General features: G+C 49.9%; 1 protein-coding gene across 1 annotated transcript; it reads right to left on the minus strand.

Annotated features, from left to right (window-relative positions):
- Positions 1-26,627, minus strand: RAB18 (RAB18, member RAS oncogene family). The gene is made up of 7 exons (XM_066584712.1): positions 26,569-26,627; positions 23,044-23,174; positions 21,163-21,224; positions 12,340-12,412; positions 10,406-10,524; positions 7,789-7,855; positions 1-3,110 (listed from the first exon to the last, which is right to left on the minus strand). The coding sequence occupies exons 1-7, from the start codon at positions 26,625-26,627 to the stop codon at positions 2,938-2,940; spliced, it is 684 nt and encodes a 227-aa protein (XP_066440809.1). The 3' UTR covers positions 1-2,937.
- Between the last annotated feature and the right edge of the window lie 185 nt (positions 26,628-26,812).

Consider the following 26,812-nt stretch of genomic DNA (forward strand, 5'->3'; position numbering starts at 1 on the left):
AACGGTGATAGAAGGTTTATTCACTTCTGTAAATAAGTTATAATGTGCTTTATACGTGGAATAAAAGGTTTAGTAACTTCAAGGCAATTTTAGGAAACATGAACTGCTGCATGGAGTGACGGCGGGACGAAGAAGAGCGGAGAAACCCAAAAACACAAGATATGTATTCAATGGAAAAGCAGCTCTTAAAAATTACAAGACTTCCGAATGGCGGCTGCAGGATCCACAGTGTAGAAATGCTCCGACACTCCATGCATGTAATACCGCCAAACCAGGCTGGGAAGCCGTCCGCCACCTCAAGAACACGGAGCGGGGACTGGTTCCACGCAGGCTGGAGTTTGAGTAACCCCCCTGCGATTACATAAATGGCGGCACCACATGTGCATACAGACGCAGCAATTGTTAACATGACCGGCACATTGTGATAACCCATCTACAATGCTGTAAACAGTCATCAGAACACTTTACATGTCACTAGAATATTAATATAGGTTTATTTCATTTTAGGAGATCGTCGTTGCAAGAGGGGGTGCAGCTTTAATTGGGGTACTTGGCCAAATCTGCTGAGTCTTCTTTAAAGCCCCTGCACTGGTCCATTTAATCCTGGAAAGACCACAAGTGTATATTCACAGAAAACCTACATAACCGACGCTGTGGATTTTAGGCAAAAGACCTCACCGGAGGCCGATCCGTGCAGGAAACAAGGAGGTAATCCACTGCGAAATCTGTAGCAAAACCACAACAGCGGCCACGGATGTGGAAAGCAGATTTTCCACACAGAAAATCTGCACCCCCCCCCCCTCTTATTAACCCCGCGCCCCAAAGGCCTCCTTCAGGCAGGTTTTTTCTAAATTTTTTCGTACTGTAAAGACATTAAAAGAGTCACCTGCAATACTCTGATGTCGGCATTTTGGTCACATACATTCTTTTCCCTATAGAGGAGCTTATGGCAAAATGCCAGGAGAAAAAAAAACAACCAGAGAATGCTGCAATTGTGAAAGATGCCACTGACCCAAAAACACGGCAAAAGTGAGAAAAACATCACTACGAAAAACACGCACTGCTTGTAGGACTCTTCATATTCACCGACAGCCAACACCTGGATGCAGCGGGTTTTGGTCTTAAAAATAAGAAAAACAGGCCATTGCGTTTAAACTGGAAAGAATGCAGCATTTTTGCAAAAAAGTCAGTGTGCGACACCAACGGAAGAGCCCTTTCACACGCGCCGGCAAACCAATCAGATTGCCGTAATCAGCGAGAATCTGAAGGATTGTTGTTCAGCGTAAGAGCGTAGACAGACCGAATGAGCGATAGTTCCTCCATTGTTCAGTTTAGGCACGCCTAAAAACCCAACGACGAATCGACCCGCGCAAACAGGCAGTCATTCATTCACGAACGGCTTACCCTGAGAATGTAGGCGGCAGACCGGAAGGATCCACTGAGGCAAAAGCCCAAGAACGATCCTCACTGGGACGACCTGCTGGACATCTGCGCCCGACAGATCTTCTCATGTAGAAGGAACCCAAAGCTTGCAATCGGTCTTTTTGGTAAAACAACACATTTTTGGTGATTGACACTGGTATTTTATAACTGCGGCAAAATCCACTGCATCCAGATGATCGCTGCGGAAGTCCCACCAACAGCTCATTGTTTAGTAGAATTTTCCCCTCCGTTTTGCGGCGTTTTTGGGTTTACAATCACCGCAAGTTCCGGATCTGCTAATTTCCCTGGTGTTTTCTCACAGGCTTCTATAACAAAAAAAAAACAAAAACGGGGAATATTTAAAAAACGCACGTGTTAAAAAAAAAAAAAAAAAAAAAAAAAAAGGAGGAAGGCCTCACAAAGTGCGCAGGTGCTGTTAAAAACGATGCATTTTACTTGCACGTTTTTAATTAAAATGCCAGAAAAAGACAATCTGAAGGAAGCCTCAATGGGTTGCGCCGTATAAGAATTCAGGAGAAGCCGCAGTACCAGAGACCGCCAGTACACAAGAGCGGCGCCGATTCTGGGGGCCGAGGAAAGCAACTCAAATCTTTTCAATCTCATACAAGCCCTTTAAGTTCATCAGAGTCCCAGAAAGCCGAACGGTACATCGTGACCGGCGCCTGCAGGTGGAGATGGCGATGCATTTCATAATTGGATCGGTGGTGAACAAAGTCCAAATTTAATCGACAAAGTGGCACGAGCAGCGACAGGAAGATCTATGGAGGATCCTACATTCAATGTAATAGATTGCAAATGACCCAAAGCGCAAAAGAAATGAGAGAGACAGGAGACGACGTGCAGCAGGGAGACGGTTATAGGAGCAGGACAGCATCTCTAACAGGTCATTCCGACAGGAAGCAATTGCTGGAATATCGGCTCTGACTCCTCCACCGACTATAAACCCCGAGGAGCCGCGCCGAGAAGTGATGACCTCTCGGGGACTTACAAACATAAACACCATATGCCGGGGTTATTACCTACAGTACCGGAGGAAATTGCAAATTTGTTGGCAAAGTGATAAAAAGACATCTGCTGGAACATCCGGAGTGGAGCGAGGGGTCCTCAGCGATGGCCGCTGCTGGGATTGTTTAACAAGAGACACAAGTGTACGGCAGAGGAGCAAGAAGGCGAGCGAACAGGACGTAGCGACGTAGTATAGAAATGTGCTGCAATGTAAGAAAGTTAAAAAGTACAATATGAACAGGCGGCGCTGTAATTAATGCAGTTGCTAACGCGCTTTTGTTCGTGCCGCTGGTAAAAAGTCAAAAACTTTCATGCGCTTAACATTTTCGGACTGCAAATCTGCTGAAGGGTATTCTACAAATATCTGCCTCATGATACAAACAAAGATGTGCAAACTGGTAAGGTCCCTATATTAACTGTAAATGATGTTATATACAGGAAACGGGTCTGACTAGACACGGGGCGGCGGATGAGAGGTCAACGACTACTTTATAGCATGGAGCAGTATCCGCCACAACTTCCTCCCCGGCCGCCTTCTTCGTCGGACAGTCTGACACCTCTGTTGTGCGATTCGCTTTCCCAGAGTCCGGGGGTCTGTATTATCTTTTCCACGAGTTCTTCGAAGGCACACTGAACGCCGTCTCTGGTCTTTGCGCTGGCCTCTGGAATAGACGGAAGACACAGGTTAGCATTGGCGACAGTGGATACGGCCGCTGCGGCTTCCAAGAACAGAACCAGTGAAATCATTTACTTTCACAACACAGAAAGTTATTCGCCCTCATAGCGGGCAAGATGCGACAATGTGTAGCGGTAAAACCACAAAAAACACGTAAAAAAAACCCAAAAAACAACCACTATCACACAAATTATTCCTTAACCCCCCCAGAAAAAAACGCCTTGGGCAAAACCATTTAAAGTCCTCATCCACATGGATGTATTTGCACTCCATATTACGGGCATATCTTTTACGTGTGTGAGATATGGAGATCTGCTGCCCTGCTGATTAAGGCCGCCTGCAGACGGCCGGGTCGGATCCGGCTGCGAGAACTCTCGCAACCGGACCCGACCTGAGCGCCTGCAGAGAGCACCGCGGAACTCACCCTCACCCTCGGCTCTTTCATGTACCGGCCCCCGTCGCAATATGCAAGGAATACCCAGTTTTGGTCTGGCATACACCTGTGTGAATGAGCCCAAAGTAACATGCAACACCGAAGAACTAGTTTTGTTTCGTGGCCCCCTGACCCGTGGGTGGTTGCTGCGGTCTGTGCAATCGCCGTACTGCGATCTGTATTTGCGGGCATGAAATCTATAAAACTATGAGAAAACTGCGCGCTCCTTACGGCTAATTGTAACTGAAGCCGTGGAGACGCAGCAGCTCCGCTCACCCCTCCCCAAGGCTCCTGGGGTCAAGCGGCTACCCTCCATGTCCAGCGGCCTCGTCTTCCAGCCTCATAACTTCATTCCCGTTCGGCTGCCAAGAACAATAAGGATTGACCCCTGGACCGCCGAGCAGTAAATTTTAATGATACCTAATGTGTTTTCTTTTGATTATGGAGCGCAGCTCTGCGGGATTTGGGACCTGTCATTGCCCTTCAGTTAAATCGAGATTTAGTAAAAAGTCAGCATAACGCCTGCCGAAAGGAACAAGATCTGAAGATTTACACCCGATCGGTTACTGGCGAGTTCAGGCCGCGTATATATCAATCATTCTTCCACTCAATGATTCAGGTTTAATGAAGTCGAGCTAATTATTTTACATAATTGTATTCATGTTATTGTACCGCATAGCGAACGGATTAGACTTCACCTTTTATGACCCTGTAGGCGATTATGTGTTGTATCGGGCCGCGCCATTTACAGGATCACTTCTCTATATATTATATTTTAAGATCTGTTTCACAGCTGACATTTTTCGGCCTGACCGAGACTCGTAGACATCCAAGTCGGGGGTTCCAGTTGGAGCCGTCGTCGCAGGTTTCCATTCAAATACAGTACGAAATATCTCCGCATGCGGCGCCATCTTATCCGAGAAACCGGTGGAGGGCATAACAGACTCATGACAGACCCCAATAGTCAATGCGGTCCACCTGGTGCCTTCTAGGGTCAGCATGTGTCAGATCCAGAGCTTTCCGTTTTACTGTTCAACTTCTGGGATGAGGCCAAACAACAGCATATAATAGCTCTACCGAGAATGAACCCCAACAGTCCACTGGGGGGCGTCAGGCAGTCCCGGGGCAACATGCAACCATTGGGTGCGCAACACTTACAAACTAAGCGCTACATTACCATCAGCCTCTATTCCCCTCTAGGAGGCAGTCTTCAGCTGCTGGGAGCCAAAAGCAACAAAGATGGCTGAAGGGGCTCAGAGCTCAGCTGCAGCCCCCTCGTTCTAGCAATCAGCAGGGGTCTCAGCAGCAGGACCGTCACTAATCAAAACTTTTGAAATGTCTCTAACATGTCGAAAGTTTGTGAAAAGTGCAGCTACTCCTTAATCATCTTCCACAGGTTAGAACAGCAGATTTTTCATCAAAAGCAAAGCATATGCTGCATTTTAAAACACGGCCGTGAAAATGGCGGCCATGTAAAACGTGTCACAGGATTTCATTAGCTCTGTATTATAATCCTCAAAACAAGGATGAAACATTGCCTGAACGCGGCCTGTATGGAAGAGAACAAAACTGGCAAGACCGTTCAACAAAAGACCTTACAGAACGCTGATAAACCGTCTCATTACTCATCTGAAACGAATCCCAGCGATGGCCCAATCACAGGGAACACCGCAGCAAATGTGGAGCGAATCCGCACAGAACAAGAAATACTCATCAGCCTAACTGAGCGTGGAGCCATCCGGCGAGCCGGCCAGCACCGCTCGGGGGCAAAGGATATCAGACGGTCAGGAAATGATTCCACTTTTGGAACAGGTGAAGTTACAATGTGTCAAATCTATTATGGGAAAGATACAAGTGACGTCTCCGAGGGGCTGCAGGCAGCGAGACGTGTAACGCATTATTTGCATGTTGTTCAAGCACAATCAATACCACATTGTCTCTTTTTAAGATGTGGTTATAAAAAGCAGTAAAAAAGATCAAATGAAGAGTCAGACGAGCAGGAAAAAAAAAAGTTGCTGCGGTCTCAGAAACAGACTGCTTCCTGTCTCGTCCTTGACTTAAAGGTCTTAGAGACCTCTGGAACGAAGGGAGGAAGCAGACGCATCGAACAGTGAGCCCAATTGGTCCAAACCACTCAACCAGAACCTCGCTCTCCCACCCCACCAATACGACCACCAGCCAACAAACCCTGTTCTCCCAACCCCACCAGCATGACCACCAGCTGACAGTCTACCCGTCCCCACAAACACGACCACCAGCTAACGTAAACTCCGTTCTCCCAACCCCACCAGCATGACCACCAGCTGACATAAACAGAGTCTACCCGTCCCCACAAACCCGACCACCAGCTAGCGTAAATCCCAGCCTCCCAGCCCCACAAATATGACCATCAGCCAACAAACTCCATTCTCCCAACCCCACCAGCATGACCACCAGCTGACATAAACAGAGTCTACCCGTCCCCACAAACCCGACCACCAGCTAGCACAAACCTCGTCCTCACGACCCCACCTAAATGACCACCAGCTAGCGTAAATCCCGGCCTCCCAGCCCGACCAATATGACCACAAGCCAACAAACTCCGTTTTCCCAACCCCACCAGCATGACCACCAGCTGACAAACTCAGTCCTCCCAGCCCCACCAATACGACCACCAGCTAACAAATCCTGTTGTACCGACTCCACCAACATAACCACCAGCTAACATAAACCCCGTCCTCCCAGCCCCACCAACATGACCACCAGCTAACAAACACCATCCTCCCAGCCCCACCAATACGACCACCAGCCAACATAAACCCAGTCTTCCAGGCCCCACCAGCACAACCACCAACTAATATAAACCCCATCCTCCTAGCCCCCCAAAACATGACCCCCAGCTGAGGTAAACCCCCCTCCTCCCAACCCCACCACGACTGCCAGCTGACCTAAAACCAGTCTTCCTGACCCCCACCAACACAACGCTGCCGTTCTAATTGTAAACTCAATATGCCAGGCAAAGATGTGGTGGGCAAAATTAGGACTTTGCTAGAAACAAGTATTATTTAGCATGTTTTACATTTACCAAAATGTAAAGGGATACCACTGGAGACCGTGGCCGATCAGCTGATCGGTGCCGACCCAACGTGTACTGCTTCTACTCCATACCCTTGTGTGTTGTTTCAATCACAATGTGCGCTGATCAGCCGGGGTCCTGAGTGGCAGACCCCAGCCAATCAACTATTGGTGACCTATCCTGAGACTAGGTCATCAACAGGATTTACCTGCAAAACCCCTTTAATATAACCTCATTAGCAGTCAAAGCATCAAATCCTCCACATAGCTGTAAATGTAAAGTACAATATAAAGGCTTCCTACAGCATTCTGTTATACACTGAATCGTCACTTCATTAGAGCCCCCCCCCATCTAGTGGAGCATTGGACCTTCTTTGGCCTTCAAAACTGCAGCCACATGCCATGGTAGATATTCCTCTAGATGATGAAATTGTCCTGCAGGAATATCGGCCCCTGCGGACAGGAAGCTTCTTGCAGTTGCTGCGGATTAGATGGCGGTGCTGACATGTTCTGACTAGCTGACAGGAAGGGGTCAGCGATTCATGCTGCTTGCACCAAATTCTAACCTCCCATCAGCAACAGAAATCTGGAACCATATAACTAGGGGATGTTTTTCCGCTGCTCATCGATACAATTTTTTTTTGCTTTTTTGCTCGCTGGAGTCTCGTCTTTCTCTTAGGCACGATGGCGCTGGGACTGGTTTTCTGCTGTTATAACCCACCATGCTAAGGAGTGAGTTGTGCGTTCGGGCACATTAGTAGGAGCCATGAGCATTGCATTTAGTTGACTGTGCATCCTCCTCTGACCCCCTTTAGTGAAGAGTTGTTAACTCAACAGGATCCCCTTTCGCTGGATGTTTTTCCTCAATCACGCCGGCTAGTCTAGCACCGATGACCGGCCTCACTGGAAGTCGCTCCGATCGCTGGATCTTCCCATCTAATGTGGATTTACACTGAAACTGATCCATGGAAAGCTTGTCACGTGATTTTATGCTGCACTCCGGTGTCACCGGCAGGGAAGAGCGATTCGTGAGAGGGCCGGGGCTCTAATAAGGGGACATTCAATTCAATAAGAACACTCATGACTAGACTGAATGAATGCTACTAGACGCACCAGATGTCTAAGGCACAGAAGACCTGAATGGGAAGTAACTGGAGGCAATATCAGACCTTCATACCTATAAACAGCATTGAGTGTTTTCGTGCAAACTTGAGGCCCTCATTTCTGTCCACTTCTCGGTTATCCTGCAAAAACACATTTTTAAATATTAGTAACTCTGTAAATCAGACCTGGCAATGAACGGAACATTACATGAATGCAGAGTAACAGCAAACGTGGCTGAGATCATCAGGATGTTATTAGGTCTTCCCAATTTTAGAACACAACATGTGCAGCAATGCGGTAACCACCAGCAGTAGGATATTATGTGGCGCTCACCAACTTTAACCCCTTCCCTCCATATGACATCACGGTACGTCATGGATACTTCCTGCAACTGGACATACCCTTACATCATGTGGATAGCGCAGGTCATACGAGATCTTGCGGTATTCGGCAACATGAGCCGGCTGTCACTGATAGCAGGCCTCCAGCTGCAACAGCAAGGGTGCATCGGAGATGCGCCCCCCCGCTGTTATCCACTTCCCTGTTGCGATCGACATAGATTGCGGCATGGGAAGGGTTCACAGAGGGAGCACACTACAGGTGTCCTATATTACCACTGCCTATGATCGCTGTTATAAGCGATAAGGCAATGCAGGAGAAAAGTCCTGCAATGCCTTATCATAGCGATCATTGGTGCTATGATGCAAGTCACCCAAAGGGACACAAATGGTGTGGAAAAAAAAAAAAAAAAATTGTAACACACCCCCACCCTTTTTGGTCTTTTTCTCATATTAGCATTAAAAAAATCCCACATATTTGGTATCATTTTCTTTTAGCATTTTGCCTCCCAAAAAACGCAATAAGTGATCAAAAAAAGCCATATGTACCCCAAAATGGTATTAAAAAAAAAAAAAAAAAACGACAGCTTTTCTTGCAAAAAATAAGGCCTAACAGAGCTCCGTACATAGAAAAAAATTAAAAAGCTACAGGACTTTGAATGCAGCCATTTAGAGAAAAAAAAAGATTTCCAAAAGAAAGTGTTTTATTGCAGAAAAGTGGAAAATCTGGAAAAAAAAAAATTTTGGTATCCTTGTAACCGTACCAACCCACAGAAAAACATGTATTGGGGTCATTTATGTTACATAATTAACGCTTAAGGAAAAAAAAAATGTATTGCAGAATTGATGCGTTCTCTCTGTGATCATAAAAAAAAAAGGTTTACAATATAGTTTATGTACCCAAAAATAGCACCGATAAAAACTACAGTTCACCACACAAAAACCAAGCCCTTACACGGCCGCGTCGACGGAAAAGTAAAAAAAAGTTATGGCTTTTGAAAAATGGAGATGAAAATCAGCCAAAAATCATTGCGTCCTTAAGCCCAAAATAGGCCGCGTCCTTAAGAGGTTAAGGGTCTTCAAGTAGCCGCAAAGTGGAAGAGTAAAACAAAGTTCGGCTACACGCCGCGCACAAGAAGAGTCTGCGAGGAGTCGTCCTGCAGTGCGAATTTAACATCTTCAGAATTTTGATTTGTGCTGCGTATCATCACAGCGGATCTCATCCTTCGCAGCACACGATGAAATCTGCGGCAAACAAACAATTGCGCTTTGAATTTCACCCACCCCACATTGTGACATTGTTTGTTGCCCGGAAGGCAGCTTCATCACTAACGACTCTATGACATCATCGCTTCCGATTACAGTCTCCATCCGCTCGCATTAAGAGCGTCGCCGCGCGTTGTCATCTGGTTTCACGGCTGGTAACAATTGCAGTCGGTAGGGATAACATTGCAAACATTTGCGCAGTATCTTCCGCACGCTCAGCGGCGGGACGCCCAGTGCTCTGCTCGCTCTGACTGTGGATTTCTGAGTATTTCATGTAAAACTTGCACGGGACGCTCCGCTGTTTCCACAATCACTGGTGGACGGACGGACGATTTTCGCTAACAGATGGAACCTTTTTCCTTAAAATTGGAGTTCCGCTTACGAATTTTGCGGCCGCTGGATGGAGCTTCACAGAACTGTTATTAGTGTGTAACGTCCATTTGGAACAGACTGGTAAACATGAAAATCAAGGACACAAAGTGCTTTCGAGTTCTTCATCGGCAGCTACATATTCTCTCTGGCGACGACAACGGCAGAAGAAAAAACTTTTTGGGTCTAATTTAGCAAAACTGTGTAACCATAAATGTCCTTGTTGTCCATAGCAACCAGTCACAGAGCAGCTTTCATTTAACCTCAGCAGCTTGAGAAATAAAAGCCATACTGTGATGTGTTGCTACGAGCAAGATCATTTGTAATAACCCAGTGTATCGGACAGCACATGGGTGGGTGTTCGTCTGCCATCCATTGCAAGATTAGAAAACCATGGCTGATTTCTTCCAAAGACAGCACCGCACCTGTCCACAGGTTGTATGCGGTATTGCAACTCAGCCCCATTCACTTCAGTACAGCAGAACTGCAATACCAGACACCACCCAAGAACAAGCGTGGTGCCGTTACTGGAAGACACCGCAATCATGTTTTTCTAATCCTGCACCATCCCTTTAAATGAGCATTAAATACGCTGCCGGTTTCCATCGCGTTGCGGCGGTGGCTTTGGGCAGGGCCGTCTGTCATTGATCATGTGCTCATTGTAACAAATCCAGCCATAAAGCCCCGGCCGTGCGCAGAACGTGTCCTCAGACTCACCTTATCTATCTTGTTTCCAACCAGCATTTTTACTATGTCGTTTCTTGTGCAATACGTCTCCAGCTCGTTTAACCAGTTGTCCAGCTTTACGAACGTGTCCCGCCGGGTGACATCATACACTGAGAGGCAAGTAAGAGGGAGACAGCAGGTTACAACGAGGCACAGTAATAAACGGATATTTATAGTATATGGTGGAATCAAGTCCTGATCTCTGATGATTAGCGATGAGCGAGCATACTAGCTAAGGGCAATTGCTCGAGCGAGCATTGCCCTTAGCGAGTACCTGCCCGCTCGAGAGACAAGGTTCGGGTGCCGGCGGCGGGAAGGGAGCTGCGGGGGAGAGCGGGGAGGAACGGAGGGGAGATCTCCCTCCCCCCCCCCCCCCCCGCTCACTGCCGCAACTCACCGCTCCGGCACCTGAACCTTGTCTCTCGAGCGGGCAGGTACTCGCTAAGGGCAATGCTCGCTCGAGCAATTGCCCTTAGCTAGTATGCTCGCTCATCTCTACTGATGATTGAACACAACGTACTACTTATTGCCGTATATTCAGACTACTAGTTCTTCATTTACTAATTAAATTCAAATTTCCAAGTATTCCGTTTTTCTTAACCCGTTAGCGACGACCCCTGCAAATATACAGCGGGCCCCGACTGTAATGGTATGGTGTGGGCACGGGAGCCAAGACCACTTCAGATTTAGCAAGAGCTGACTGCTTGAAACCCGTCTTAAGATCGGAGATACTGCTGATCGACTTATATGCTGTGGTCAATGCTGACCAGGTCGTCTAGGCAGCTTGCCATAGGTTTGGAGGCCCCCCTCATGACAGAACCGATGGGTGCTGAAGGGTTCACATGACAGCCTGCAGCCTAGTGAAGATTCCCAGGGATGCCATACATTGAAGTCTATTAAGGGGGTTGTACCAGGATCACAGGTCATAGGGAAGGGGATATCTTGCTAATTCCCGTCAATCTCGAGAACGCTGGTACCATGTCAGCCAGTACGCCACTCTGGGGTCGCTTCTCCTTCCGCAGGTGACATCAGAAAGAACAGAGCGCTGGCACTCCAATCAATTCAAGGGGCTGATGAAAATACCTGAGCACGCGTCAGTTGGCTATCGCAGCAATCCCAGTGAAAATAAATGGGGCAGCAGTGTGCTTGTGAGACCATCAATACATTCAGTCTCCTCACTGCGGGGGGTGCTATAAACCGACAGTGCGGACGACAGGAGACACGAGACCCCCCATTCTCAGATCAGTGTAGGTCTCAGAGGCGAGACCCCCACCAATCAGCAGGTTATACCCTATCCTATAGACAACCCCTTTAATATATGCCTGCAGCATGGCTTAATAGACAAGTTGAAGTGTACAATACACTGCAATACAGAAGTACTGCAGTATATTGTACAACCAATCAACTGATCACAAGCTCCGCTCTCCTAGTGTGACATGAGATAAAAAAAAAAGTTTAATAAAGTGTCTAGGACTATATATAAAATAAAATATTAGGAGTTCAACCCGCCTTTTCCATATAAAAAAAATAAACAAAAAATAAACATTTTTCAATAAGCGGGTCCTCAACTCTCCCGACTCCCTGCAGGTCCTGCAGCTGCAGTCTCCTCTATGATGTTATATTTACAGGCTACAGCAGCCCCTTTACAGTACAGAGATGCAGTGTGGGACGCCAAGAGGGGCGAATATTGGCTAATTTTAATCATGTTCTGGCAAAAGGAACACAAATTTTAAAAAACTGACAACTCTTAATTAGAGCTGGTAAAAACACAACTCATCTCATGGAGAATAAAAACCCCTCAAACGGCTGTCAAAAATAAAGTTATGGCTCTTGAAAAGCAGGGATCAAAAAAGGAAGTTTGAAAAACTGCTGGTCATTAAAGGGTTAAACAAAGTTAAGCATGTGTGCAAAATCTTCCCTCTTACCCAGTATAACCCCCTGTGCGCCTCTGTAATAGCTGGGAGTCAGCGTCCTGAAGCGCTCCTGTCCGGCCGTGTCCTGCAGAGACATTACAGAGGTGAATACAAGAGAAGACGGGCCGCGTTGTGTTGTACTCTGGCGCCACCCTGTGGAAAAAAGGTTTAACTGCACAGGAATTGTGCAAATCACAAATGTGGTATAAACTGTAAGCTTTATGTTCACATGTTGGAGATCCATCGCGGATTTTGAACCGCAGCAAAACTAGCGCAGATTTCGCCCCCTTATTTGAGGAAGCGAGATCTGTGCTGAAAATCTGCAGCATAAAACAACACGCCGTAGATGTGACGTTCGCAGCGTCTGTCCGTTTCTGCTGCAGTGTTTTTCCCCCAGCAGGTGGATCAGGTTTTCTACAACCTCAGTCACATTTAATGCTGCAAAAAATCTGCAGCTCTTCAGCATCTCGTGGACACAAACCTGAAGGTCTTATTGCCCAAAATACACATCGCCTATCCACAAGGCAGCTGTGAGATCGCTGGGCCCTCCAGGGCTCACGAGAATGGCGCACCCCTGGTAAAAGCAGTGGCAGCGTACATGCATGACCACCCCGCCATTTATTTACTGTATGGAACCACCAAGCGATCCGCTCAGCTCCCTACAGTGTTACCAGGAGGTGAAAGGTCACACATGCATTCGTTAGGGGGACCACAAGAGCTGTGCATTCACGCGGGGGTCCCAGCGGTCGGACGCCAGTGATCAGTCATTTTATCTCCCATCTCGTGTGGTAGGTTTTTTTGGTGGAATACGCCTTTAAAAGGGCTTTTCTGAGATATAAAATAGGTTAAAACAAAGAAAAATTGAATACTCCTCTATTCTGGCGGCTCCCGTGCAGTTTTTCTGCCCTAATGACCACCGCACAGAACCTGGAAGAAGCGGCAGGTGGTCGAGTGCGGCGGACACTGGGGCACTGTTGGACGGTGATCCATCCGCATAGGAAAGTATTTAGTTTTTCTTTGTTTAGAGGCCACAGAATTTTTTTTTTTAATTTCCCAGAAACCCTTTAAAACAAGAAAATGAAAACTGCGCCTCGAGTAACGCAGAACAGAAAAGCTGCACATAAACCAACAGACATCGGAAGGATCAGGATGGACACCGCTGGTCTGTGAGCAGCCTTACACCATTGTGGTTGCAGCCAGCGAGTTGCATCAGTCCCTAAAGCCTCGTCCTCGGGGGCAGGGGCCGGTCCTCCGCTTACACATTACATGTTGTGCGGCAACAACAGGGAGGTCACTATTACTACTGCGGCCACAATGGGGATGGGGGGGGGGGGGGGTCACTATTACTACTGCGGCCACTATGGGGATGGGGGGGGTCACTATTACTACTGCGGCCACTATGGGGATGGGGGGGGGGGTCACTATTACTACTGCGGCCACTATGGGGATGGGGGGGGGTCGCTATTACTACTGCGGCCACTATGGGGATGGGGGGGGGGGGTCACTATTACTACTGCGGCCACTATGGGGATGGGGGGGGGGGGTCACTATTACTACTGCGGCCACTATGGGGATGGGGGGGGGGTCACTATTACTACTGCGGCCACTATGGGGATGGGGGGGGGGTCACTATTACTACTGCGGCCACTATGGGGATGGGGGGGGGTCGCTATTACTACTGCGGCCACTATGGGGATGGGGGGGGGGGGGGGGGTCACTATTACTACTGCGGCCACTATGGGGATGGGGGGGGTCACTATTACTACTGCGGCCACTATGGGGATGGGGGGGGGGGGGGTCACTATTACTACTGCGGCCACTATGGGGATGGGGGGGGGGGGTCACTATTACTACTGCGGCACTACGGGGAGGGGGGGGGGGGGGTCACTATTACTACTGCGGCCACTATGGGGATGGGGGGGGGGGGGGTCACTATTACTACTGCGGCCACTATGGGGATGGGGGGGGGTCACTATTACTACTGCGGCCACTATGGGGATGGGGGGGGGTCACTATTACTACTGCAGCACTACGGGGAGGGGGTCACTATTACTACTGCGGCCACTATGGGGAGGGGGGCGTCACTATTACTACTGCGGCCACTATGGGGAGGAGAGGTCACTATTACTACTGCAGCCACAACAGGGAGGTCACTATTACTACTGCAGCCACTATGGGGATGGGGAGGGGGGCGTCACTATTACTACTGCGGCCATTATAGGGAGGGGGGCATCACTATTACTACTGCGGCCACAACAGGGAGGTCACTATTACTATTGCGGCCACTATTACTACCGCGGCCACTATGGGGAGGGGGGTGTCACTATTACTACTGCGACCACTATGTGTGTGTGTGGGGAAGGAAGGGAGGGGGGGGGGATTACTATTACTAGTGCTGCCCCAATTGGGAAGGGGGGGGTGTCACTTACTAGTACAGCAACAATGGGGAGGTGTCACTATAACTATTGCGGCCACAATAGGGAGGTCACTATTACTAGTGCAGTAACTATGGGGAGGAGGGTGTACCTATTGCTACTGCGACCACTATGGGGAGGGGGAGAAAGGGGGGGTTGGGGTCACTATTACTACTGCGGCCACAATGAGGAGGGTACTATAACTACTGCGGCCACAATGGGGAGGGCACTATTACTACTGCGGCCACAATGGGGAGGGGGGGGGGGGTGTTGTCACTATTACTACTGTGGCCACAACGGGGAGGTCACTATTACTGCAGCGTTCACTATGGGGAGGTGGGTGTCACTATTACTACTGCGGCCAAAATGGAGAGGAAGGGGGGTGTCACTTATTAGTGCGGCCACAATTGGGAGGTCACTATTACTAGTGCGGTCAGTATGGGGAGGAGGGTGTAAGTATTACTACTACGACCACTATGGGGAGAGGGGGGAGGGGGGGGGGGGGTTGGTGTCACTATTACTACTGCGGCCACAACAGGGAAGTCACTATTACTACTACGACCACTATGGGGAGGGGGAGGGGGGGGTTGGTGTCACTATTACTACTGCGGTCACAATGGGGAGGAGGGGTCACTATTACTACTGCAGTTGCGCCCCCACACCAGTTTTTTTCCACATTCTATTCGCTACACTCACACCCACCCTGGTGGAGCGTCATCTGGTTGGCAGCACCTCCATCATTGGAAACACTTTGTACCCCATAAATATTCCACCACCCTTACTGGGTCTTGCTCCACCCTCCTTTTTCATCTCTTTTACTCACAATTACTACTGCAGCCACAACGGGGAGGTGGTTTCACTATTACTACTTCGGCCACAACGGGGAGGGGTGTCACCATTACTAGTGCGGCCACAACGGCGAGGGGAGTCACCATTACTACTGCGGCCACAACGGGGAGGGGAGGTGTCACTATTACTACTGCGGCCATAATGGGGAGGGGAGTCACCATTACTAGTGCGGCCACAACGGGGAGGGGAGTCACCATTACTAGTGCGGCCACAACGGCGAGGGGAGTCACCATTACTAGTGCGGCCACAACGGCGAGGGGAGTCACCATTACTAGTGCGGCCACAACGGCGAGGGGAGTCACCATTACTAGTGCGGCCACAACGGCGAGGGGAGTCACCATTACTAGTGCGGCCACAACGGCGAGGGGAGTCACCATTACTAGTGCGGCCACAACGGCGAGGGGAGTCACCATTACTAGTGCGGCCACAACGGCGAGGGGAGTCACCATTACTAGTGCGGCCACAACGGCGAGGGGAGTCACCATTACTAGTGCGGCCACAACGGCGAGGGGAGTCACCATTACTAGTGCGGCCACAACGGCGAGGGGAGTCACCATTACTAGTGCGGCCACAACGGCGAGGGGAGTCACCATTACTAGTGCGGCCACAACGGCGAGGGGAGTCACCATTACTAGTGCGGCCACAACGGCGAGGGGAGTCACCATTACTAGTGCGGCCACAACGGCGAGGGGAGGTCACCATTACTAGTGCGGCCATAATGGGGAGGGGAGTCACCATTACTACTGCGGCCACAACGGGGAGGGGAGTTGTCACTATTACTACTGCGGCCACAACGGGGAGGGGAGGTCACTATTACTACTGCGGCCACAACGGGGAGGGGGGAGGTCACCATTACTAGTGCGGCCACAACGGGGAGGGGGGAGGTCACCATTACTAGTGCGGCCACAACGGGGAGGGGAGGTCACCATTACTAGTGCGGCCACAACGGGGAGGGGAGGTCAGGTCACCATTACTAGTGCGGCCACAACGGGGAGGGGAGTTGTCACTATTACTACTGCGGCCACAACGGGGAGGGGAGGTCACCATTACTACTGCGGCCACAACGGGGAGGGGGGAGGTCACCATTACTAGTGCGGCCATAATGGGGAGGGGAGTCACCATTACTACTGCGGCCACAACGGGGAGGGGAGTTGTCACTATTACTACTGCGGCCACAACGGGGAGGGGAGGTCACTATTACTACTGCGGCCACAACGGGGAGGGGGGAGGTCACCATTACTAGTGCGGCCACAACGGGGAGGGGGGAGGTCACCATTACTAGTGCGGCCACAACGGGGAGGGGAGGTCACCATTACTAGTGCGGCCACAACGGGGAGGGGAGTTGTCACTATTACTACTGCGGCCACAACGGGGAGGGGAGGTCACTATTACTACTGCGGCCACAACGGGGAGGGGGGAGGTCACCATTACTAGTGCGGCCACAACGGGGAGGGGAGGTCACCATTACTAGTGCGGCCACAACGGGGAGGGGAGGTCACCATTACTAGTGCGGCCACAACGGGGAGGGGAGGTCACCATTACTAGTGCGGCCACAACGGGGAGGGGAGGTCACCATTACTAGTGCGGCCACAACGGGGAGGGGAGTTGTCACTATTACTACTGCGGCCACAACGGGGAGGAGGTTTCACTATTACTACTTCGGCCACAACGGGGAGGGGTGTCACTATTACTACTGCGGCCATAATGGGGAGGGGAGTCACCATTACTAGTGCGGCCACAACGGGGAGGGGAGGTCACCATTACTAGTGCGGCCATAATGGGGAGGGGAGTCACCATTACTACTGCGGCCACAACGGGGAGGGGAGGTCACCATTACTAGTGCGGCCACAATGGGGAGGGGGTGTCACCATTACTAGTGCGGCCACAATGGGGAGCTGGTGTCACCATTACTAGTGCGGCCACAATGGGGAGGGGGTGTCACCATTACTAGTGCGGCCACAATGGGGAGGGGGTGTCACCATTACTAGTGCGGCCACAATGGGGAGGGGGTGTCACCATTACTAGTGCGGCCACAATGGGGAGGGGGTGTCACCATTACTAGTGCGGCCACAATGGGGAGGGGGTGTCACCATTACTAGTGCGGCCACAATGGGGAGGGGGTGTCACCATTACTAGTGCGGCCACAATGGGGAGGGGGTGTCACCATTACTACTGCGGCCACAATGGTGGTGGGGGGGGGGGGTCACTATTACTAGTGCGGCCACAATGGGGAGGAGGTCACTATTACTAGTGCGGCCACAACGGGGAGGAGGTCACTATTACTAGTGCGGCCACAACGGGGAGGGGAGGTCACCATTACTAGTGCGGCCATAATGGGGAGGGGAGTCACCATTACTACTGCGGCCACAACGGGGAGGGGGGAGGTCACCATTACTAGTGCGGCCACAACGGGGAGGGGGGAGGTCACCATTACTAGTGCGGCCACAACGGGGAGGGGAGGTCACCATTACTAGTGCGGCCACAACGGGGAGGGGAGTTGTCACTATTACTACTGCGGCCACAACGGGGAGGGGAGGTCACTATTACTACTGCGGCCACAACGGGGAGGGGGGAGGTCACCATTACTAGTGCGGCCACAACGGGGAGGGGAGGTCACCATTACTAGTGCGGCCACAACGGGGAGGGGAGGTCACCATTACTAGTGCGGCCACAACGGGGAGGGGAGGTCACCATTACTAGTGCGGCCACAACGGGGAGGGGAGGTCACCATTACTAGTGCGGCCACAACGGGGAGGGGAGGTCACCATTACTAGTGCGGCCACAACGGGGAGGGGAGTTGTCACTATTACTACTGCGGCCACAACGGGGAGGAGGTTTCACTATTACTACTTCGGCCACAACGGGGAGGGGTGTCACTATTACTACTGCGGCCATAATGGGGAGGGGAGTCACCATTACTAGTGCGGCCACAACGGGGAGGGGAGGTCACCATTACTAGTGCGGCCATAATGGGGAGGGGAGTCACCATTACTACTGCGGCCACAACGGGGAGGGGAGGTCACCATTACTAGTGCGGCCACAATGGGGAGGGGGTGTCACCATTACTAGTGCGGCCACAATGGGGAGCTGGTGTCACCATTACTAGTGCGGCCACAATGGGGAGGGGGTGTCACCATTACTAGTGCGGCCACAATGGGGAGGGGGTGTCACCATTACTAGTGCGGCCACAATGGGGAGGGGGTGTCACCATTACTAGTGCGGCCACAATGGGGAGGGGGTGTCACCATTACTAGTGCGGCCACAATGGGGAGGGGGTGTCACCATTACTAGTGCGGCCACAATGGGGAGGGGGTGTCACCATTACTAGTGCGGCCACAATGGGGAGGGGGTGTCACCATTACTAGTGCGGCCACAATGGGGAGGGGGTGTCACCATTACTAGTGCGGCCACAATGGGGAGGGGGTGTCACCATTACTAGTGCGGCCACAATGGGGAGGGGGTGTCACCATTACTAGTGCGGCCACAATGGGGAGGGGGTGTCACCATTACTACTGCGGCCACAATGGTGGTGGGGGGGGGGTCACTATTACTAGTGCGGCCACAATGGGGAGGAGGTCACTATTACTAGTGCGGCCACAACGGGGAGGAGGTCACTATTACTAGTGCGGCCACAACGGGGAGGGGAGGTCACTATTACTAGTGCGGCCACAACGGGGAGGAGGTCACTATTACTAGTGCGGCCACAATGGGGAGGAGGTCACTATTACTAGTGCGGCCACAATGGGGAGGAGGTCACTATTACTAGTGCGGCCACAATGGGGAGGAGGTCACTATTACTAGTGCGGCCACAATGGGGAGGAGGTCACTATTACTAGTGCGGCCACAATGGGGAGGAGGTCACTATTACTAGTGCGGCCACAATGGGGAGGGGGTCACTATTACTAGTGCGGCCACAATGGGGAGGAGGTCACTATTACTAGTGCGGCCACAATGGGGAGGAGGTCACTATTACTACTGCGGCCACAATGGGGAGGAGGTCACTATTACTACTGCGGCCACAATGGGGAGGAGGTCACTATTACTACTGCGGCCACAATGGTGGTGGTGGGGGGGGGGGTCACTATTACTAGTGCGGCCACAATGGGGAGGAGGTCACTATTACTAGTGCGGCCACAATGGGGAGGAGGTCACTATTACTAGTGCGGCCACAACGGGGAGGGGAGGTCACCATTACTAGTGCGGCCACAATGGGGAGGAGGTCACCATTACTAGTGCGGCCACAATGGGGAGGAGGTCACTATTACTAGTGCGGGCACAATAGGGAGGGGAGGTCACTATTACTAGTGCGGCCACAACGGGGAGGGGAGGTCACCATTACTAGTGCGGCCACAATGGGGAGGAGGTCACTATTACTAGTGCGGCCACAATGGGGAGGGGAGGTCACTATTACTAGTGCGGGCACAATAGGGAGGAGGTCACTATTACTAGTGCAGCCACGTTTTGGGCCGCTGCATTGTGTTTGTATATGCATAAAAACACTTCATATTTGCGCACACAAAAGAATACAGATAGAATCACTGAAATGGCGCACAAGTACACAGGGTTCCTGCATATTCACTGCGTATTTGCACCATACTTTCACTTCAGGTTGCATATTTTTTCACGCAATGTTCAAAAATACCCTCATGCGAACTAATCCATTCACTGTGTTACACGTGCAAAAATTGCGCACATAATACGCTGCGCAAATCCACTCCTGTGAGTGAGCCCGTACGATACTACAATCAGGTCTCTGAAGGCAAAAGTAAGGATGAGGCGGCTCTCTGTGAGAATCAGTTTGTCATCCGTCCCCTGGTAGGAGTGTGAGAGATATATATATCACTCACACATATATACACACACTCACGATGCAGGTACGGATACCGCTGCCTACACTTTTCCGATGAGGGATGTAATCACCGGAATTACTGCAATATTTTTGTATCAAATTACCAAAGTACAATAAGTCTAAAATGAGATGACATCACATGGAAGATTATGTGGGCCAACTCCTTCCCTGCTCCGGAGATTCCTGAAGGACGGCTCCTACCGAGGGGTTGTGTCAATCAACAAAACCAGCGACATTCAGGTAGTCCCTCCCCAAAGCGGCTGTCTTCATATAGCCAGACCCGCCGGCCCAAGGTGGTCTGCTGGCAGCGCCCTTTTCCTTCAGTGGTTTTTGTAAGAAGCGTCTGCCAGCCTACCAGGTGCTTCCAACGCCCGCACCCCGGTTATTAACAGCCGGCAGTGGGCTGAACGGCCGGCAGTACAAGATAATTGGAGGGTTTATAGTAACCTAGAATGTTTTTAGATGCAGTCTATTTCTGGCTGTATTAACATATTTTATTTTCAACATCATCTAATAAAAGTGCGAAGATGCAAGATGGCGGCCGACACGCCCCGACACCGCACAAACAGGAGCGAACCCTCAGCTTCATGGGTGTGCAGCCACAAATACATCATCCTGGCACATCTAGACAAGTCTTGCCGGCATGCCTGTCATAGTAGAGCGTAATAACTAGGGCGAGTCTAGAACATTCCAGAACAGAGAGGCCATTCTTCTCACACCTACCCAGATAGCCAGCTTGGCTTTGTTTCCGTCAACAGAAATTGTTTTCACCTTGAAGTCGACACCTGTAAAATAAACCATCGTTATTTGATCGGCTGCACATGAGATAATCCAGCGAGTCTTCTGCACCACAAATGGTTAAACTTCTGGTCAAGTCAAGTCATGAATTGCTGCAAGGAATGACAACAGCTTGAAGACGAGCAGGAACACCTGAAAGGTGATGTGGGACAATGGACAAGCTCCGGTCTTCTCCTCAAGCAAATGGAAGAACAGGGCGAGACGGTGTGACTGCTGCGCTCCGAGACCGTGATCTACTGATCAAAGGGGTATTCCCCATCTACAGTGACACGGCCAGAAGTATGGAAACAGCCGAGCGGGCTGCGCTACGCCATTTCTGTAAATCCTAATCACTGCATACAGACAGGCCGGGGTGGTCACACTAGATTCTGGAGAAAGGAGAGTATCCCAGAGGTGGGACCCGCGTCTATTAAGACTTTTATGACATACCCTGTGGATAGGCCATAAGAGTCTCAGGTGGGAAAACCCATTTAACAGGAATCATTGAGCCATTTTGCCCATGATTTCTGTTTTGCCAGATTTGCACCGAACCCTCTGAACAGAGGCTCCAGCACAGGTGCGAATACAGCCTTCATTAAGGCCCATTTACACCGAATGATGATCGCTTAAACGACAGTCTGAGTGACAGTTTTGAGTGATTATCTTTGCAGAACTCAAAGTAGCTAATTAGCTACTTAAGAGTTAATGTAGGCAGAGCAGGATACCACTGTGATAGCTCAGAGAACAATGCCACTGTTTTGTATATGCAAACAGCTGCTTTGTTTTCAGCACTTTCAGCTGGTGTCCCGCTGAGAACTGCCAGCGGGATACCACCTGAAAGAATGCCATCGGCACCGCCCGTTGAGATATCAGCATGCGGCGCTGATAAGGCTCATTGCTCATTTCTAGTTGGCTAGAAATGTGCATTGAACAAACAGAGCACGATGGCCGCGTGTTTAGACACAACGATTATCGCTCAAAAGACAGGCCTCTACATAGGATTTGGGGTGCTATATGTATATGTAAACCATGAGCAGGCCACAGCGTTCGGGCCTCTTCAACCAGCTGATCCGTGGGAGTGCCGGGAGCTGGTTCACATAATGATGGTCTATCCTAAGCGTGATCAATATTAAAGTGCCAGAAAACTCACTTTAAATGAAAGCTGCAAATATTGACTCCAGTATTTAAGGTGACAGTCACCATTTAATGACATTATTTGATAATGTTAAAGGGGGTTGTCTGGTTACCAGTTAACTCTGCTTCTATAGGTCTGCCTGTTATAATAATAAACTGGGATATACTTACCCTTCTGCCGCCACCAGGATCCAACGCAGTGGTCCCGCTGGTGGTTGTGATAGTTGCAGTCACAGGAGCCGATGAGACGCTGCAGCATCACGGCTCGTTCTCCTGGCGTTGGCTCTCACATCCTAAGTGCCATGATGCCAGGAGTTCAGGAACGTGACACCAGTGTCCCTCTCACCGAGAGTGTAATAAAGCCGGCTGAGGCAGACTGATAGGACCATCCAGCACTCTGAACTGCACATGAGCAGTACACTGCACCGTCCTCCCATCATGCACTGCTCACAGGATGTCAGACTATGGGCAGGGAAGTGGAAATGCAGACAAGATGTCAGAGGAACTGGAGATATTTGTCGACTGGATGGTCATGTGACAGACAAACTGAAGAAGGTAGCTGGACCGGGTACAGCGATTCCATTACAGAATGCCTTATTGTAATGTAGATTAGATTTTAAAGCACTAGTTTGTGCCCAGAATACCCCTTTAACAAGGTTATAAAAACCAAATGAACAGTTGCACGTCACTCACCGATGGTAGCAGCAAGTTCTGGGTCAAATGTGTCATCTGTAAACCTTAACAGGAGGCTGGAAAACAAAGACACAAGATAAGAATACTTGACAGCATAAAGAGATTTATTCCTCAAACCAAATGCACCATCGCTGTGGACTCAGTCTAAAAGCCCATTTACACGAAAAGATAATCATTCAAACGAATGAAAGATTAAAAGTTTTAGCAATTATTTTGCATAACGTGCTAATGGACACTAATGTCCATTAGCACTTTATCAGCTTAATTTGCATGTAAATGAGTCTCCAGGAGCTGCTTGCTGAACATAGAATCATAGAATGGAAGAGTTGGAAGGGACCTCCAGGGTCATCTAGTCCAGCACTGAGCAGGGGGTTGGACCAGATGACACTGGAGAGGTCCCTTCCAACTCTACCATTCTAGGTTCTGCAAGCAGGTCCTGGAGACTCATTTACACACAAATTAAGCTGATAAAGTGCAAATGGACATTAGTGGCAGACGGCCTGAGCTCTGCAATCAGCTCCTTTGTTCTCGCATGGGCTGTCAGTTGAATACAATGTAATCAGCTGCTCCCCTGGAGAACACAGCATGCGGTCCCAGTTTTCTCTCTCCAGCTGAAGTATGGATTTTAAGCTCACCTTAAAATAATCGTTCTGCCAAAAGTGCACGATGGTAGCATTTACACGCAACGATTATCGATCATATGCCATTATTTGAACTAATTTTGAGTGATACTCATTGCGTGTAAATAGGGCTTTAGAGTACGTTCACACGGGACGGAAATGTTGGCGTTTCTCCACCAGAAAATTCCATGGCAAATTCCACAGTATTTCCGCATCCAAAACAGTCAAAAATCTGCATCGTTGTTGTGGATTTGGACTCAAAATCAGCTACATATCTGCAGCCAATTTCATCAGATCCAGCTCTCCCCTGACCTCACAACGCTTGGGGTGTTAGCGCACCCCGGTAGCCTCTAGCAAGCGCCTTGTGGCGGAGCACTGTCACATCATTTAGTGATCGGCAGGGGTCTCGAGCAGTGGAACCCCTCCGATCAACTGAGCTCATCAGTAGCGGTGTCCCGGAAAGGCCCTTTATGTTTTCATATATCGCTGCTCTAATAAGGAGGATTGCGGTGAGGAACCCTGTTTTGGCCTCTGTATTTTTGGTTAACTATAAAGCCTTGTAGGAGCGGCAGTAACTTCTGTGGGATTTGCTCACAGCCCAAAACATTCAGCTCAAACGCTACTTGACTTACTGAGCTTCTAACACATACATACAGGAGCAGCGAGTCTTCGGTCCTCGGAGTACAGAAGGATTACAACTCAACTCCAATTAATAGTCAAACTGTAATTTTCAGTTTATAGAACTGAAAACTGAACTTGTTTGACAAGCGGCATCGCCCACAGAGAACGTCCTGCTCAAGGGACTTACAAGGCCTAACAGACCAGATCCCATGGGTATCTTGTGGGCAGAGGTCCCAAACCTTCTGTACCTTGGGAAGCACGTTCAACTCAAAACTCACTCACCCACCTTTATTTGTAAGGCTTTCCATCACTTGGCATTGGGTTCTCTCCCCATTTGAGACCAACAACCTATATTCTCAAATCTGTATATTTTTGGAGATGGAAGAGGGGAGTCTTTGGGCTACACGGCGACTTTGCTTGCACTGCATGGCCAACATAAGCGAATGAAGTCTTGTAAGTTGCGTCAACCCAACAACTGCAAAAAATCCAAATCTGATGGATTTTTTTTAATGATTGAGTCGCAGGAACGTGCGCGCCTCAACGAGACAGCATTCGCTTAAATGTAGGAGGTCATGGAGGACGACCACCGGAGCGCGATATTTGGCTGCATGATACCCCTGCCTAGATGTGAAGAAACAAAATTGGTGAAATTTCAAATATTCGCGTGGCATCTGACACTAGTGTTATGGCATCCACATTGGCACTGTTGGGTGGTTAAGACATGTATGTAATCATGTCCATTGCTAACACACGTGGTCAGACCTCAGGACCCCCATGGCAAGCCAAGCAGAAAGGGGTTATGAGCCACTGTTTGGGGATCAATAACTGAGGGCTCTATGGGATCAGTAATGCTGCTCTTATAGTTGAATTGCAGTTTTGATGTAACTTCTGCCAAACCAAGTATCAAAGGTAGGTTTAGGGGCCAATTAAATACACGTTTTCCTGCTCTTTTCAGGGTGTATTCACACAGTTTGCAGTGTGTGATGGATTTATACGTCGGGAGGAGTTCAAGAACTATCCAATGGATGCCGCTGAAGAGTCGCACGCTAACCTAGATGGCCCATAGGCTCCCACATAGATAAAGGAGATCTGCTGATGTATACCGGCCTGACGGAGGCCACAAAGACGCTCTTTCGACCTCCGACAGGTGGGTCGGGGCATACAGACATTTTGAATGTACTGCCAGGAGCTTCCGATGGACTCTTCAAGCCTCGTTCACACAAGCTACAAAACGCATGGATGTGAAGCTGATGGTTTCCAACGGGTTCTTTCACATGAGGTTTTGTAGCCTAAAAGAACCCATATAAAGCCATGAGCTTCACATACATGCGCTTTGTAGCAATGATTATGTAGCCCTTGTGAAACAGGCCTTATATAAACAGATTACCAACGGTAAACACAAAGCGGAGAGCAACAAGAACATTCAACACAAACAATCCTACACGGAACCGCACCTTAATGTCAACTCTTAAAGGGGTTGTCCCGCGCCGAAACGGGGTTTTGTTTTTTTTTTCAAACCCCCCCCCCCCCCCCCCCCGGCGCGAGACTGCCCCGATGCAGGGACTTAAAAAAAAAAAACTGCACAGCGCTTACCTGAATCCCCGCGCTCCGGTGACTTCTTACTTACCGGTTGAAGATGGCCGCCGGGATCTTCTCCCTCAGTGGACCGCAGGGCTTCTGTGCGGTCCATTGCCGATTCCAGCCTCCTGATTGGCTGGAATCGGCACGTGACGGGGTGGAGCTACACGGAGCCCCATTGAGAACAGAAGAAGACCCAGACTGCGCAAGCGCGTCTAATTTGGCCATTAGACGCCGAAAATTAGGCGGCTCCATGGAAACGAGGACGCCAGCAACGGAGCAGGTAAGTGAAAAACTTCTTATAACTTCTGTATGGCTCATAATTAATGCACAATGTATATTACAAAGTGCATTAATATGGCCATACAGAAGTGTATAGACCCACTTGCTGCCGCGAGACAACCCCTTTAACATTTGCAAGACATTTTCATTTCTAGGACGATCCCAGGGGCCACAGAAGTCTGCTAGGGTCTTCACATCCAGAGCTGCAAGAGTCGGCCCAGCTGCTACAAGACGCATGGAAACCATGAAGATGCTGCAAGCGCTCCCGAGTGCTGCAGACCCTTTAACCAACTGAGCGGAGGGACCCCATCTCCGATCTGACATTGGGGGCCTATGCAGCTTTCCCACAGGTAGAAGAGCATCAGTATGGAGGCGAACAATCGTTATTACTGGTTTACAAGTAGAGACAATAGAGAGCATTTACCCGTTCGCCAGTTGATCACTGCCACATTTACTTGGCCCGATGTCTCGGCGAAGGTTCATGCCCGATAATCAGGCCTTGTGAAGGGTCCTTAAAACTGCTCCTACACAAGCGCCACTAACGCTCGTGTGACAGCGCCAATTACCACGCTGCACCTGCGGAATGGGACCGGCAATTGTTTGGGAGAAGCGAGTGCTGGCGGTAACTGCCCGCGATCGTGTAATATAAGCCTTAGGCTGCCTTTACA

Source organism: Eleutherodactylus coqui, chromosome 12 (assembly GCF_035609145.1).
Source record: "Eleutherodactylus coqui strain aEleCoq1 chromosome 12, aEleCoq1.hap1, whole genome shotgun sequence".
Taxonomy (NCBI): Eukaryota; Metazoa; Chordata; class Amphibia; order Anura; family Eleutherodactylidae; genus Eleutherodactylus; species Eleutherodactylus coqui.

What these genes read in the sequence shown, in the direction of transcription:
- RAB18 (XM_066584712.1), bottom strand. Translation starts at nt 26,627, where the DNA reads ATGAACCTTCGCCGAGACATCGGGCCAAGTAAATGTGGCAGTGATCAA. An exon ending in CGCACAGGGGGTTATACTGG is followed by an intron (nt 10,525 to 12,339) that starts GTAAGAGGGAAG and finishes CTTGCCTCTCAG; the next exon opens with TGTATGATGTCACCCGGCGG. An exon ending in ACACTCAATGCTGTTTATAG is followed by an intron (nt 3,111 to 7,788) that starts GTATGAAGGTCT and finishes CGTCTATTCCAG; the next exon opens with AGGCCAGCGCAAAGACCAGA.